The sequence below is a fragment of the Xiphophorus maculatus genome, chromosome 20, assembly GCF_002775205.1.
Source record: "Xiphophorus maculatus strain JP 163 A chromosome 20, X_maculatus-5.0-male, whole genome shotgun sequence".
NCBI lineage: Eukaryota > Metazoa > Chordata > Actinopteri > Cyprinodontiformes > Poeciliidae > Xiphophorus > Xiphophorus maculatus.
This window is the reverse complement of record NC_036462.1, coordinates 12,849,059-12,866,353: the sequence shown is the minus strand read 5'-3', so window position 1 is coordinate 12,866,353 and position 17,295 is coordinate 12,849,059. Positions and strand designations below refer to the sequence as shown.

Sequence of the window (17,295 nt, the reverse complement as noted above, 5' to 3'; positions counted from 1 at the left end):
AGGGAAGTGTGAGATTAGATTCATTTTGACTTCCTCTTACTGGCAACCAGCAATTTCATGGATTTACATGGCATAGCTTAAAGTATAATAAAACAGAGATTGATTTTTGCAAATTTAGCAACTTTTTAAGGTTGCCTTAAACCAGATAAATCAACACAGCAGGGTTTGTTCTTCTGCTATCACTCATGTGGACTACAGAAGTCTTTTGCTTAATTTTTCTTATGTAACTTGTTTGTTCTGAGCAGAGTATTTAAATAAAAGTAACAAATATAGAGCAAGAGGAAAGAAAATTGAATTCGTCATGACTGAATTCTGCACAGTGCCTGGGCTCAGAACCAGCACCAGAGGCTGAAATTGATTTACACTTGGGCTTGTTCTTAATAATCCTTTTGGAGAAGCAATCAAGTTAGCATTGTCGTGACGCCAGAGCTTCCCCTACATTACATCAGAGGGGATTACACATGGCCGCTGGTGAAAGAAATCCAAGGTTATGCTTCTGTCAGCCGAGGGAAACTACAACTGCTGAGTCTCCCAAACTGTGGAGTTTAATCTCTACTGAACTGAGACCTCAGATTATAGATAGATGTGATCTCAGTGGAAATGACTGTGCTCTTTTTTTTATCACTCCCATTTCCTCTTCCCTGACCCTTTTTGTCTCTTCTATCTCTCATCTCTAAAAGCCCTCTTTATTTGAGACTTTAGTAAGCAGGATTATAACTCCATGCTATTTTGAAAACTCTCCCTGACCAAATGTAACTCTGATATTTCCCTGCCTATGATGATGAATTTCAAAACAGATATAACTTTCCTCATCACTGAGGACTCAGTTGTTGAGTTTAAAAGATGTCAAAATACAAATTTGATATTCTGAAACCTTACAATGTGTTATTGTTGAAGCAGCAGCATAATCTCATTATGAACATTTTGAAAAATAATTTTTTTAATTGACCTCCTACATTTGCTGTGCAACAAAATCTCATATTCAGAAAATGGAAAAGACAATATAATTAAAGTTACATATACTGTATGTGGCCCTTCTAAGTCAGGTAAAGGCTACAACAACACCTCTTCTGACTAAAACATGTGTCTACAGTCAGCATGTTATCAGAAAAGCTTAAAATATCTAGTACTATGAAAAACAAAGCTGGATGGAAACCTAAATTTATCCTATTACCTTGTACAGTGAGGAGCAAGATAAAGGGGAAGTAAAAGACATGTTCAAAGCTCACTGAAAAGTGGCTTCTTTGGTTCTTTGACACTCCAAAGCTGTTTATTTAAAAAGCCTTTATACATATATTTTCTATTGGTGCTAATAACTGTGGAATATGCTAATTGCAGGTTACATGATTAACTGAATACAATCTATTAAAATGTATTCAAATAGGCGTCAAGTTCAAACAAAATTAGTTTTATTTCAACCTAATTTCATTAGCCAGACCAAGTAAACAACTTGAGTAAATTTCCATTGTTTACCTTTTATATAATGTTGCATTTTCATATAAATAAACAGCCTTTGATGAGCCTGAGAAAAGAGCGGAAACATACAACAGCACCATTTTCAGAAAGGAAAGTATAGCAGTGGAAAAGGACTTACTGAAGAGAAAATAATCCACTTGCTTGATCAAACGGTGTTAAGTTAGTCATAGTGGGAGATTCGTCCAACTTGATTCAGGATTTTTGTTTCTATTTTTCTGTGAAGAAGTAGACATGGGCACAGCTGGAGTGAGTGAAAAATCAATTTGTCTTGTCAGTGGAAACCTGAAGCCAGTCGCCCTTCAGTCATCAAGAAAACATTTTGAAAGCGACCTCTGACCAGGGCCTTCAGGTGAAGATTTTCATACCAACACTGACTCATTTCTGGGTTTGTGTGAAGGAGAAACTTTAGGACAGCTTCTTTCATTTGATCCCACATATTTATGTGAGCTCTCCTTGATAGTGGTTAAAAAAAACAAAGCAGAGAAACAGACTGAGTCTGAGCTCGATTACAGCAGTTAGTTGTCCGTCTGCCCCCAAAGATGGAAAAAAATCTTCAATGAAGCAAGTTTCTCAGAGAAAAAGGACTCAGTACAACAATGCAACTTCAGGCTAGTTTTATCCAATATTCATAGTTCATTAAAGTTTTCTTAGAAGATTCTTAAAGTTATGTTAGGCAAATATTTTATTTATTTATGAATTTAGACTTTAGGGAACATTTTTACAAAACCAAAAAACACTTTAGATTTATATTATTTATAGTTTATTATATAAATCAGTAATAAACTATATTACTAAGGTTTATATATTTCTTTTTATAACTAAATGCTTTGTGCTGTTTGGAAATGTTTAATAAAATATTTACAGAGGTACAATACTGAAAGAAATATATTTTAATTTGCAAAATGGGGGAAATACTCAGTAATGCCAGTTGTCTCATTTGTAAAAGTAGAAATTTTATATGATTTAAATTGATGTATTTAACACTCTAAACTGCATGGGTTATAATACGTCTTATTTTGCTTGAAGTATGGTAGGTTTTGTTACACAAGAATTCTTTGTGTAACAAGGCTAATTGAGTCACATCAAGTGTATTTATGTAGCACACTTCAACAACAACATAACACAATAAACCTAAATAACAACTTTACATTACAGTGGTAAAATAAAGAGAAGTACTATAAAAATGTATTTCAGTCTAGAATTAATCAATGTTTCACTTATTACAAATCAAAGGCAGCTCTAAATAAATGGGCATTTAGTCTTGATTTAAAGGAAATCAAGGTTTCAGCAGTTGTGCAGTTTTCTGGAAAATTGTTCCAGAGAAGTGGAAAAATAAAACTGAATTCTGCTTCTCCATGTTTGGTTTTGATTATGGATACGGAGAGTAAACTTGAACCAGACCATTTGGGTAATCTTCTGGTTCAAGTTTGAGTGGTTAAATCCTTCGGATTTTCAGACACAGACCTGTTTTACCCTGTTGACAGTTAGCTGGTTTTGATGCAACCACTGAGGTAAACCAAGGAAAGCTGTGAGTCCAGATGCATCAGGTGACTGAAAGCTGTGCTGCCATCTTGTGTGAAGTACACTCAGATCCTTTTATACATAAGCATCACACACACAGACATCTTTGTGTGGATCAGTGGGGTCTTCTCAGTGGAAGATATAACCCTGAAATTTTGATCTGCATGTCAAAGCTTTGAAAGAACTTTACACTTCCCTTAACATCAGAATCAGCTTTATTTGACAATGTTGTGTGCACATACAACAAATTTGACTTACAGACATTAGGTATTACTTTAACTTATAACATACTCATATTATGTACTAGTGAAAGCAAAATGGCTCATATTATGTAGGGTGCATATACATAATATGGGAATGTTTGTAATTTTAAAGAGAACCTACTTTTTTGCCATAGAAATATAGTTATGCTTATAATTATGCATTAAATAAATACACTGCAACCAACTACCTTGAAAAATCCCCTAGTTATTTTGACTACTTTTGCTTTGATGTTATATTTATATTTTAGTATGTGATTTATCATTGCCTAAATTGCCATTAAATTACAAAGTATGAAAAGTTTAAGAGGTATCAATATGTTTGCATTTAACTGTAAGGTTTAAAATAATTTCTATTACACCCATGGACTATTTACAATCTAAAGATTGGGTTACATAACTAGGACCGATCAGCAAGTTAGTCTGTCAGCTTTTGGATTTATGGATCTTGATCCCTTGTAGCGCTTGCTGCTGGTGAGCACGTATTTCTGTAAGCTCTGTGTTAATCCAAAGTCCATTTATTTATGTAAAGTGGGCGAGTCCTGTCCAATGTTATTTATGGTTTGTGTTGTTTGCTCATGTTTTGCGTACTAAATTTACTTTTTATGTTTAAACCATTAATCTTTTTTTCAGTTTGTGCAGTTGTTATTGTGTACATGATGTATGGGGCAAAACATGTAAACAGGAGATACAGTGAGAAAAACTAATAGAAGCATCACTCCTTTTTTATCTGTAGCAGAAAATAGTCCACAAGAAGTGTGGTATTTTTGGAATATAAAGTTGCCACTTAACATCTAATGAATTTATATGTATTTTATTTTCATCCAAGGTCCCTACTGAGGCCTACATGTCCCAGCTCTCCTGGCAGGACTCCCCTATTTATGCTGAAATGCAGCCGGAGAAGCGTCTGTCCCAACAGGAGCCCCCCATCCCGGCTGTGAGTCAGCAACCTCTTCAGATCATGGACCTGTGGGAACAGTATTCCGATCCAGGCACAGGTAGATGCTATTATGTCAATAGCATTACCAAGGAGAGGTCATGGAAACCTCCTCGCCGGTCTCGTTCTCAGTGCACCAATAAGAGTCCAACACAGCAGGTACTTTCTGTTCCCTCTGAACCCTTTTCTTTCCTTCTGCTGCTGAATGGGTCTTAAAGTGTGAAAAGGTTGGCAGGTTCTGAGCCAGATGAAAGTGTCTTCTCTTAAAGGAGAGTGTAGTGGAGGTCATGGTATGGAATAAAAGGCTAGGCTCATTTCCAGGTTTCTATGGCTTGCCTGTATCAACACAAATGGGGACATTTTCAGTCACACAAGTCTGCGCGTATAAGCCTCTATGGTATTTTCTCGTTTTACTAGGGCACAGGATTTAAAGATCTAGTTTTTTTTTATTGAAATGGTCTAGTTCTTAAGGTGAGACTCCTATATAACTTTGAGCTTGACATATGGCTTCAAACTTGCTTTCCTTTTTAATGTTTAATATTAGTTAATTACTTTTTAAAAAATGTATTTGCCATTTTAAAAAATCCCCTGAAAAACACGTTTTGCGTATTTGCATTGTCTTGTTGAAAGTTGAACTTCCACCACAGCAGTGTGCTCAACTTTTTTGCAGCCTGCAACAAGTTAAGGATTGCTCTGTTTTTAGCTACACCAATCTTTCTATCAACTCTGACAAACTTCCCTGTGCTGCTGGAATAATTCCCATTTCTATAGCATCATGCTGCAAGCAGCATTGTTACCATTTGGCATGGGTAATAGTTTCATTTAGATTTGTATGTTGGTTTAAAGTTGCAATTTTGGTCTCGTGATCTGAGCACGTTATTTTACATGCTTGCTGTGTTAAATCGATTTAAACTTTTCCACAACTTTTTCCATGTCTGGTTTGTTCTGTGATCTTGATGATGCTGTTTACTCACTGATGTTCTCAAGTAAACTTCTGAGGCCTTCCCAGAACATCTGGATCTATTCTGAGATTAAATTACACGCGTGGACTCTCTACTAATGAACCGACTTTTAAAGGCAACATGTTTCACTGTATTTTATTAAGGGGTAAAAAAAAATGTAGAAGGTGCTGAATGTAAATGTGGAGTACATAATTTTGCTTTGTAGTTTATGTTTTTTCTTCCCCAACGTAACTTTGCACCACTTTGTGTTGGTCTACTGCAAAAATCCCTATGAAACTTCTTCAGGTTTGTGGTTGTTAGAGACTAAATGTAAAAACTTAAAAGAGCTATAAATTATTTCGCTGGGTAATGTATAGTACGCAACTTTCTTCATCCGTGGTGTTGGTCATGCAGGTGAGTAAACAGATACAGTGAGGTTTTTTGACGTCATTGTGCTTTATTTCTCTAAAAACTTGGATCCTTTTTTGACTACTTCCTTCTTCGTGGTATCATAATAATTTATTTAAACTGTGATGTAGGTGGGGCATTTGTGGCTGTTTAGCTTTTAAAACATTTTGCAGGTCACTGCCTGGAGGAAACAAAGTCCACCAAGTAATAGTTCTCCAAATGAACCAAAAAGACTTTTGAGTCAATTAGAAAAAAATTCAGTTTATTCAAAAGTTTTAGCAAGTAAGATTATTGGTGTCAAGCCAATGATTAATTTAAAAATAAAATCAACAGTTATATTTAAAGAAGATAATCCATGTTTTAAGATTTGTGTGTGTTTGTCTTATGCAGGGCAGTCCAGCACAGGCTCAGACGTTACCCCGGGACACCAGCCATCTGTCACTACCCCTATCTAAGACGGGCAATGGAACTATGCACAAAGTAAATACTCTACCACCTTGTAAAAGTGGATCAAATGTAACTGAACCAGTTATGTGCAATTCAGTAGATTTATCTGCAATAGCTCAGTAGTTTTAATACTTGAAATGTAAGGATTGTTTGCGTTTTAATGAGTCAGCTGCTGTGGCTTAAGTGGAAAGAACATGTGCTGTGGAATGACTGCATTTGGTTTATCCGCACGTAAGCATGTTTCAGTTTAAACAAAAGGCAAAAATGTTTCCTCATTCTCTTCGTCTGTCGATGTTTAGAAACCTATTTCTTTCTCAGGTGTTGATTTGAGTTGTGGAGAGAACATGAATTTACAATTGGAGATTAAACTGAATCTCTAAGTGAATGGTTATAAGAGTTTCAGACTAAAGTTATATATTCTCAGCAGCCTCCAAAATTATTTGCACCACTTAAGGATGTTGCAGAAATCCTAAAATGTATTTAGACTAATTTGGTTAATGTTTTTTTTTCATTATGTGAGCATTTAAAGAGGGTATATATATGATGTTATACTAATGCCAATTACTCTTCAAAATGGAAAAGACAAGATAATATTCCCTGGACGTTTGCTAATATACATAAATCTGGAAATGGCTGCAAGGAAATAGCTACTACTTCCCATGCACAGTATGGAGAAAAAATAAATGATGAAAATATTTTCATAAACTTTAGTGAACAAAGAGGAGCATTTTCAACATTTCAGTAACTTTCCCATAACAACTTTTAAACCAAGGATGCCAAACTCCAGTCCTCAAGAGCTTCCTTTCCTCCACTTTTAGGTACTTTCCTTCTCCAACGTACCTAAATCATATCAGCAAGTTTTAGCTCTGCAGAGGCCTGGTGATTAGTCAGTCATTTGATTCATTTGTGTAGAAGCAGGGATGTATCTAAACATGGGAGGAAAGTAGATTTCAAGGTCTGGACATGAGATTTTTCGACATACCATTGATAAAAAAAGAACTTCTCTGTTCTACCCTTGCATATGTAAATATATGAAATTAACTTAAAGCCTGTAGGATTTTTATTGAAACCGTGTGCTGTCGTCAAACAAGACTAAGACCGAACATTTTTGCAAGGTAGTCTGAAAGCATTCATATTTTTACAAACAAATGCTTAGTTGAATGTGAACATGACACGTCAAAAACTTGAAAAATCTCTCATTTATAGTTGCATTAGGAATGCACTTCCTCTGTAGATTTCTTTGCTACTAATTGTCGAAGTCTGGTTGATTTGATCTGTGATGGCCTCAGCTTTGAGTATTCAAATCAAAAGGAAATTATGCATGTCTGAAGTCTCTTTATCTGGTTGATAACTCTGTCCCCTACCTTCAGCCCACCAGACCCAAATCCAATGAAACACCTGTGTAATCTTAAGAAAAAGCATACAAGAAAAGAGCTAGGACTCTGGATGATTTGAACACAATCGCTCTTATTGGCCAAAGGAGTGCCAAGGGGTGCCAATAATAATATAGTATATACGTCCTGATCTTATGAGATTAAGAACCTTCACTAAAAGATTCATTTATCGAAAGAATTTTGCTTTATTAGTAGTATGTACTGTATAATTGCGAATGGTGGTTATTTTAATTTGGCATTCATATTGTTTTTATGTTTTTCTTTTTAACAAGAGATAGGCTTTAGTAAGATGTTTTGTTATCTATTTATATTATGTTACATTTTCCACCAGCTGTTTACTTTTTATAAGCCCTCAAAATGCCTTTTAATTAGTTGAATCAAAGCTACTCGTCACAAGGATGTTTGCTATAATAAGAAAATGTGTTTATTTGTTTACCAAGTGAGTCAGTACAGTGAAGATATACATTAATCTTTAATGATAATTAATTTGACTCTCTGGAAAAGTCTCTTGGCTTTTTATTTGCTAACTTAGTACTCTTCCCAGAGAGCAAACATTACAAAATAATAATAATAATCTTGCACAACATGTTTAAGTGCAAGTAGCTGTGCTCTGTCATCTGTAAACCGAAACAGCACAAACCACTGACACACACACATAGACTCTTTTGTGTTTGTGTTTCAACACCAGCTCAGAAGCAAAGAGAGAAAAAAAAGAGAAATTAGAAATTTCTAGATGGCCTTTTACTGCCCGCTGACAGATTTTTCAACATTAAGTTTTTTGGTTAGAGCGTGGGGAGCTCATCATCGTCATGCATTATAACAGCCTAATGCGATCTGGACTGGTGAAAAGGAGTCAGAGCCTTTAGAGCCACATACAGGAAGACTAGTTGAGTATTTTAAAACTACATCCTCAAAGCAAATTTAAACCATTTACCCCAAACTTCCCATTGTTGTAAAACTGAACATCTTGATAACAAAGGGTTTTATCTCGCAGTTAAGCTTATGTGTGTTTGTACTGATTAATCTATAATTTTAAATGCTTGAAGAAGGCAGCCCATGACGGAAATTGATCCATTCACCAAATCTGTGATGACGTCTGCGACGTAAATCAACACAAGCTGCATGATCCAGATTGCCAGAGATAAGCATTTTGCGTCTGAATGGTGCCTTGCCTCAGCATTGCATCAGTGTTTCAAATTTAATGTTGTTCATCAAGAAAAGTGCACAGATGATCAAAGCAGTGGTTCCCCCCATCAAGTCAACTTCAGTTCTGCTGACCTATATGTGTCGCTATTTATTCTGTGATACATGACGTGTAGTACGTACTGCATACCTCATGGGTTTGTGAACCAGGTGTTACAACCAGAATGACCCATATAACGTGCCAACATGGAGTGCTCTCAAGTCTAGATTTTTATCTATGGAAATATCTTTGCAACATTTTTTGCTTTGACTTCTTAATCAGCTCATCTGTGCTAGCTTTCAGCTTGACTTATAGATGATCCTGGGCTGAACCGAGTAGAGGATGAATTGATCTTCAAAGAGCATAAAACTTCACTGACAACTGCAGTCGAGATCGGGTTGCTTTGTTTGATTTGTACAAACCAACTGATTGACGTAAAGGCGCAAATTAAAAAGTTTAAATACTGAAGGGATTTAGAGCTTTTAATTAAGTTTTTAGAAATTCACCATTTATGTAATGGGTTTCGTTTGGATATGGTCATTAATAAAGAGAAGGTGACAACATTTGTTATGATGTTAAGAATCTAATGTAAATTTTCCTTCAACATTAGGAAGAAACTTGGTTGCTTACTCACAAAGTAAACTCATAGCTAAAGAGTTGTAGGTTTAAATCTCACCCAGGGTTTTTGTTTGAGAAGTTTGTATGTTTCTTTGTCTATATGAGGGATTTTAGACTTCAGACTTCCTCCTACAGTCCAAAAGCACGTATGCTAGATTAATTAACATCTCTAAAAGTGTGTTTCCAATATTCTACCCTAAAACTCAGTCTGCTGTTGTGTGAATTTTCACCGCTGCTGCTGTCAGTTCTGTTTGCTGATGTTGAGCGTTGCGTGACTTGTTGCTATGGTAGCTCACAGCTTTTTGAGAATGCTGTTAGCAGGAAACAGCTTTTTCTCATAAAATTTAAAGGCTGTGACTTTCAGTAATGAAACTTTAAACAGTTATATTGTATAAAGTAATGCCAAAATTGTTCCAATTGAAATATTTAGCATTTTCCTTTATGATGCTTCACCCCAAATTTTCATGGTAAAACCAGAAGTAACACCTCTCTACCTTAGTTGATATCTCCCTATGTGACCGATTCTTAAATTGAATCGGTCAGTTTAAGATTCAGTGGAAAAGGGGGGGAGTAAAGAAAGCTACTTCTAGAAGACGTTGTTGAAGTCAAACTGTGCCTTTAACTCCTTTTTGGTATTAATATGCACTTTGTCTGGTTCTGCAAAGAATCCATGTGGTATTATTATAATAACAGAACTGCTAACTGAAAAATAGCCTTTATGATGATTAAAGAAACTCTAGAGTTTGGAATATATTCTATCTTTTAAGTAACTCCAGCATAATTGCTAAATAGTAAAACCATCAGTAGAATATATTTTTTCCATCCAAGAGAGGTTTCCCAGTGATCATATACTGTAGGCAAGGGTTATGTGTGTTGGAAATAAGTCCTGTGGAATGAGAGAAAGAGAGGAACATCTTTAGCTAGACTTTATAATGATGGCTCAGTTATATTTGGGCCTATTGTTGCCTCCAGCGAAGTGGAAGAAACAGTTTAGTAAAGCAAAGTGGACGAAACATTGGATAAAACAAAGAATTCATAATAATTCTGGAGGCGAACATCAAGCCATCTGTAAATAAGTAAATGAAATGAGGATAGTTGTTCAACTAGAAAATTAATCCATCCTAATGAACTATAATCAAAGGTGCAGACTTCAGATGTTCTTCAAACATGCTAATTTATCTGACATTAAAGATTTTATTTAGTGCTATTATTTTTTGTTCAGTGAAGTTATGTTGATTTTGTTGGAAAGCTGTCTTTAGAAGCTGTTTATGACATTTACCCGTCCCTCTCCTGCACACGTTTAACTGCTCTGCTTGCTTGTTTTCTAGTTTCCACTTACCCTGAAATGTGGTTGCACACCTGTGTCAGCTTAGTTTGAGGCATGCTGGGTAGAGTAGATGGGAGCAGGTGGTATTTGCACATAAACTGCACAGAACTGCTTAGTGTTTTTAATAAAACTCATTTGGATCCTTTTATTCTACGTATTAAAATAAGGCAGTGTTTTTGTTGAATTACTGAACAAAATATGATATAGACCAGCCAAAAAATTATTTATCATTATTAACTTTCTCTTTTCTGTTTTTTTTTTTAATTGCCTCTTCTGCCTCCCAGTCATCATGGTCCAGTTACTTACTTCAAGACTCATTAAGATTTTAGAAATAATAGTTTTCAAACTGCAAAAAATAATGTCCTTTTAAGGCAGTCCCAGAGAAAGTACAGGAGTCACTGAAGTTATCTCCAGATGTAGTAAATATAAGTGCCCCTCCTCCACATGTTGCTGCTTATCTGCAGCATCACATCTGGCATGTATAGAAACACTTTTAATCACAAAAAGCCCAAACATCCGGGGTGTGGAAACTAAAGGAGCGCCACTTATCACTGTAGTTATAGTAAAACCTATTTTAGCAAGCTAACTGAGTTTGGCTAACTGAGCAAACAGGAAATTAACAAGCAATCAGCAATCAAATCTGTGTTGTTGAATGAGAAAAAAGCATAATATTCTGGGCATCTGTTTGTTATATATATATTTTATATATTTATGTATCATAATCTAAACAGTAAAATAATGTAAAATGTTTGTTTTTAATTATGTTAATGTAACCATAATTATCAGCATTTTCTGTTAATTAATTTTGTTTGTTTTTTATTAAAGTGCCAAACACACTTACATGACCTTAGTTTAAGCTATTGATGTTCCAAACATTGAACTGGAAAATAAATTGTTTCAGAAAGTCCAGCTTTTTCATCCTTCAAGCTACTGCATTGCATCAGAAATATCTATCTATCTATCTATCTATCTATCTATCTATCTATCTATCTATCTATCTATCTATCTATCTATCTATCTATCTATCTATCTATCTATCTATCTATCTATCTATCTATCTATCTATCTATCTAGCTATCTATCTATCTATCTATCTATCTATCTATCTATCTATCTATCTATCTATCTATCTATCTATCTATCATCTATCTATCTATCTATCTATCTATCTAGCTATCTATCTATCTATCTATCTATCTATCTATCTATCTATCTATCTATCTACTATCTATCTATCTATCTATCCTATCTATCTATCTATCTATCTATCTATCTATCTATCTATCTATCTATCTATCTATCTATCTATCTATCTATCTATCTATCTATCTATCTATCTATCTATCTATCTATCTATCTATCTATCTATCTATCTATCTATCTATCTATCTATCTATCTATCTATCTATCTATCTATCTATCTATCTATCTATCTATCTATCTATCTATCTATACAGTAAAATGCTTATAGCATTTAAAATCTCCTTTGTGTGAAACCTGTATCTCAACATTTCAATGTCAGCTCAGAGATAAAGGTTACAGCACTTAGTCAGTCAGTTTGATGCATTCAAACTTAGTGTGATTTTGCCTGTGCTGAACTATTCCTACTAACAGGACACATAAAACTTAAAGCCTTTTCAGAAAATAGAAAAACTGATTAAACACAGAACTGGTTGAAGACCCAGTTTTTGAATCTGCTCTATAACAGGAAGTTAAATTCATTCCTGAGAACTACTAATGCAACATATAGATACTTCTTTTGGTTTTCCCTATCAGTTAAAGGTTGAAGCTTAAATTACAATCAGCTTTTTTCTCTTTCTATAAAGTAAAGCATCTGAGTTGTATTTTATAGCTCATGCAGGCAGAAATAGTTGGACAGTGGTAAATGTGGCAATGTTAACTTGCTGTGATGATTCAGTTGAGCACACACCTTCCTGATGTGCTGTTATACACGAGACTGACTGTGTGGGCTGATAAAGGCAGCTTCCCTCTTGAATGGGGAAGTAGATTTGAACTGGTACGCAGAGAAGAGGTGCATGGGTCTTTTACATTCAGCACTTGGACAAAAGGGCTGTCATGATATGAACCACAGGAGGCCAAGGAGGTAAAGTCGACAGATAACAAGCCACTGGGAACTCAAATTGGCCTGAGCTGTGCGAGCAGCTGAGCAGTCATAATGAGCACCTTTGCTGTGAGTTTTCTTCTTTGTGTTATTGCTGGTTTTGCTCCGCGCTTACTGGGTTTTACTGGCAGCACATGATGTGTTCTGCATACTGAGTTGGATTCAATCTGCTTGACTTGATTGCTTTGGAAATATCGTTTTCTCATATTGGGTTTTTATGATTGGGGCAATAGTTGCTGACACCGTTCCTCTGTAGCTGAACAGAAAAGCCTGAGAGCAACAATTTTGAGTTAGAAAAAGAGCTTTGCTCTCTCACAGCTCAGTTACTTCCTCTCATTAACTTCAGATGAGTACAAACGAGTTGGTGTCTGTGTGTGAACTCTTGGGCTGGGTTATATTAGTCATAACTGGCAGTATGTTGGCAGCCCAGAGAGGTAGTTTTAAGAGGTGGTATGAGTTTAGACTCATATCTGATCTGAGCTTAAATTTGTCAGCATCCTGATTTTCACAAAAATATAAAACACACAAGTCTTTGCAACTTTAATTTTTACAGAAACTGACAAAAAGGAACTGAAGATTAGATGACTTTATTCCCTTGCTGTCAGTTTCAGAGGAAATGAATTACAGTAAATGTAATGAAGTACAGTAAACATAGCAGCTGTTAATCTTTGTTTTCAGTCCTTGTCCTTCTGACTTTCCGTCTTTCTTTTCAGTTGTCGCCTGATTATGTCTTTGGCAGCCACCAGAGGAATACTGACAGCAGCTGGCAGACGAAGCAGGTACGATTTTTCTCTATCTGCTGCACTTTTAGCATCAGAGGGCATTTAAAGTTATGGCTACAACCTTGGAACAAAATGTCAAAGACAACAGCTCCCTGTTCTAGTTTTACATATTTTCCCTGAACAACTGGATGCTTTTGCCTAACAAAGCAAGACATCAAAATAACTTCAGTGACTTTGCTTCCCACTAGATAAAATCCTGCCTGATAATCAGTGTTGTGCTAGTTCATCCATAGCAAGAGCTACTTCTAAACTCAGTTCAGTACTCAATTTAAAAGACATGTACAGATTTTTTTCTCACTGTCTGACATTAGATCATGCCAAACGTCTCTTGTTTTAAGTCAATTAAAATTACAAAAGTTATTTCTATTTGCTAAATTCCTCAATCACGAGAGAGAAAATATGTCACAGATTTAGCTATTATTGTGGTCAACAAAATTCTTACTTTCTCCTTAAGCAATAAGGAAAAACTGCTGCTGAAGCTGTTAAGACAGAGTCATTATCCAAACTGTCCTGTACTGGCATTGAGGAAGAACCCATTACTCCAAAAGAAAGAATAAAACATACACACATGGACAGAGACCTTCATTTTTGGAGACATGTCCAGTGGTCTTATGAAACTAAAGAGAAAATGTTTTACCACAATACCATATTTTATTGTGCGTCCTTTAACTGCCCTTCTGGGGATAACTAAAATGTTTGAATTAAATAGAGCATCGCTACATTTTGGGGAAAAAAGGGGGACGCTTGTAACATCCTAACTGAAAAATATAGGGGTGGCAGCATCATGGTGTGCAGCTGTTTTGATGTGAAAATATTGAAGCTATATCAAAAGACAGAGTAGGAAGTAAAAACCTAGGCATAGATTGGTCTTTCAAATGGACAATTACCCTAAGCATACAGCCAGTGTGATTACAAAGTAGCTTATGGACAACAAAGTCAGTGTTTTTGGAGTGGCCAGCACAAAGCCTTGATCACAAGCTTATGGAGAGTTTGTGAGCAGATGTGAAAAGGAATGTGTGAGTGAGGAGGCATATAAACCTGACTCAGTTACACCAATTCTGTCAGGAGGAACGGTCCAGAACTCCAGCTAACTAGTTTGTTGATGGAAACCATAAAGACTTGACCCAAATAAAACAGTTCAAATGAAGTGCTACCAAATACTGAAGAACTGTATGTAAACTTCTGATTTCTTTCTTTCTTGTGCCATTTAGCAAATAAACATATTGTTATTGTCGGATACATTTTATTCTCATCTGGTGTCTTCAACGTGTATTTTTATAATAGCTGATTTTCCTAAATAGCTGCTCCCAAATATTTAAATATCTTCACTAACAGAAAATAAAATTTGGACTGAAAGTATCCATTTGGACTACATTGGTATCTGTGGTCATCGTCTTATTACCTTCAAGTTAACAGAGATGGAATTTGCCATGAGAGAAAATTGTATTCTATTTTGGGCTTTGAAACTGTTGTTGCACAATTGAAAACTCACAGTAGTAGTGAAAATGACAAAAAATAATTGAAAGTTGAAGTTGCCTTTGACAAAAGCACTCATTCGTTGCACCTTTTCTTGACAATTCTAAAGATATACAGACAACCCATGTTATTGAGAAGACTCCAAAGCTGCAGCTTCTCTCTGTGTTTTTGCTTCATTTTCTGTCCATAAAGAAAAAGACAAAAAAAAATGAGGCAGTGTTGTTTACCCCAAAAAGCGCAGCTTTTTAAGATACATCAAAATAACTTAAAAATTCCCTCAGTGTTCCTCATTTTGAAAACAATTATTCAGTTCAAAGTTCTCAAAAATACAAGCCCCACTCATGAACACATTAATTTGTGGCTACCATGCGTAGAGAGTCAATCTCCTTCACACATTTGTGAATATAGTGGTTACCTTAGCTGGCAAGTCATCAAGTTGTTTCCTTTTTTGTTTGCATGCCTGGCTCTGTCAGTAGTCCTAATTGCCTTGTTCATGCTTAAGGAGCCTAAAATTCTTCTCTTGAATATCAAAAAAGTCTTTTAGATTTCCAAAACCTGCACCTCGGCTGTTTTACTGTAGAGAACATTAATGTAAAGCCAGCTATGCTCATTTGATTCTCAGTGATCAGCATTTATGCATATAAGGTGGTGAAACAGCAACTCCTGGTTTAAAAGAAAGGCTGTTACTCAAGCAGTTTCTACTGCAACATGTTGCGTCACAGTGGGGTGTGGGTGCTCTTGCTTTAAAGCCCTTTTTAAAGGCCTGCTCTTTGCAAAGCAGCAGATTTGGCTCTGAGAGTTAATCCTCTCTGTATGAAGAGATGCAAACATCAGTTGGGATCTTTAGGCTGATTGTTCTAACTGGGTTCCGGAGATTGGGAACTTTAATAAGGCTTTAGATGCACAAAAAGTAGAAGCTTTTCACACAGTTATATGTTCTTACACGGGGCTGTATCTATGACTATTCTGCATTTAAAATAATTGCATTTTATATATGTTTAGAAATTTTCAGATCAGATTTTAGATTTTACTCAGAGAACTGAGAGGGTTTTCTAAAACAAATTAGAGGAGTAGCAATCTGTTCAGAACAGATAAAGTGCAGTCCATTTACATCCCATAGTTTATTTTTACTGGGAAATTTTTCACCAAAAATTTTATTTGAGCATTTTAGTGAAAAAAAAAACCAACAACAAAAAAACCAGTTAACTATTGTTAAATGCTCAGAGCATCCATTTTACAATTAAGTTTTTTGTCTTCTTTTATTTACCAAAAGCAATCAGTCTGGGTTAGTTTGCACCAGCTCTTTCTGATCCCATTGCCCGATCACAGTTGTACCACAAAACTTGAACCTTTTATGCTAGCAGTAGGACAACAATGTCATAAACAGCATGCATAGATATTCTGTAAAAATTGCAAATCCACTGATGATCAAAAGAAACAAAGTGCTCTATCCCACATTTGGCAAAAATACATTATCATCATCCTCGGTACCTTAAGAGAAAGTGGAATATGCTGGTGTGCACAGTGTTCATTTATTCATATATTCAAACATGGTGGTGGTGTGCAGCTTATGCTGCTTTGCTGATGCCAGACCTGAAGGAACTGCTGCCATAATTGATGAAAGCAAGAATTTTGCTCTCCATCAGAAAATTGAAAAGGAATGTCAAACTCACTTTTATTTTGCAACAGGACAGTGATTGAAAACACACCAGAAAGTTGACCTCTGGATGGATAACACAAATAATGGCTTTGTGTTTGCTTAACATTAAGTCTGGACTTAAGTCCAAAAGAGATGCTGTCTTATGACCCTAAAAATGAAAACCCTCCAGTGTGGCTGGATGAAACCAGCCCTACAAAGAAGAGTGCTCTATTTTTGTTTGTCTGATATTAGTATTTCTTTGATGATCTGAAATGTTTAAATGTGAACAAAAGGGAGCCAAGTAAATCTTCACAGCACCATAACATATTTTTAAACCACTTGCATTGACTCACCTGTTTGTATTTCTTTGTTGGTTCTTTCATATTTTCGTTCTGTCTTTTACATGGCATTAACCATTTGCTGGTAAAGAACATTGAGCGAGGCGTCTCCTCCGACACGCTGAGCACATCTGCGTTAACAAATACAGAAGAACAGTGCCGTAACTCTGGATCCCAGCATGATGCCAAGCAGCAGTTCTGCCACGCGCAGTCTATGATCCTGTCTGAGAACGGAAAGGTATTGCCCTCCATGCAAACACTCAAACATGTTCACACTCTCATCAGCTGTGTGTGCGATGTTAACACAGAGGAAATAATTATCGATTAATTAGCAAGTAATTACCACACAAAGCCAAATGCCTTCTGCACACAAACACATATGAGTGAACAGTGCTAGTAATGCTCTCTTTACTTTTTGTTTCTGGT

At 35.8% G+C, this 17,295-nt stretch overlaps 1 protein-coding gene across 3 annotated transcripts in view; it reads left to right on the top strand.

The window, feature by feature from the left end:
• arhgap9 (Rho GTPase activating protein 9) overlaps positions 1-17,295 on the top strand; it is a 59,021-nt gene that overhangs the window by 18,293 nt on the left and 23,433 nt on the right. For all 3 annotated transcript variants that reach the window (XM_023325196.1, XM_014475939.2, XM_023325195.1), the window contains exons 5-8: positions 4,087-4,353; positions 5,934-6,023; positions 13,348-13,413; positions 16,961-17,107. In XM_023325196.1, coding sequence (XP_023180964.1) covers positions 4,087-4,353; positions 5,934-6,023; positions 13,348-13,413; positions 16,961-17,107 — 570 coding nt within the window. The remainder of the gene's footprint in view (positions 1-4,086; positions 4,354-5,933; positions 6,024-13,347; positions 13,414-16,960; positions 17,108-17,295) is intronic.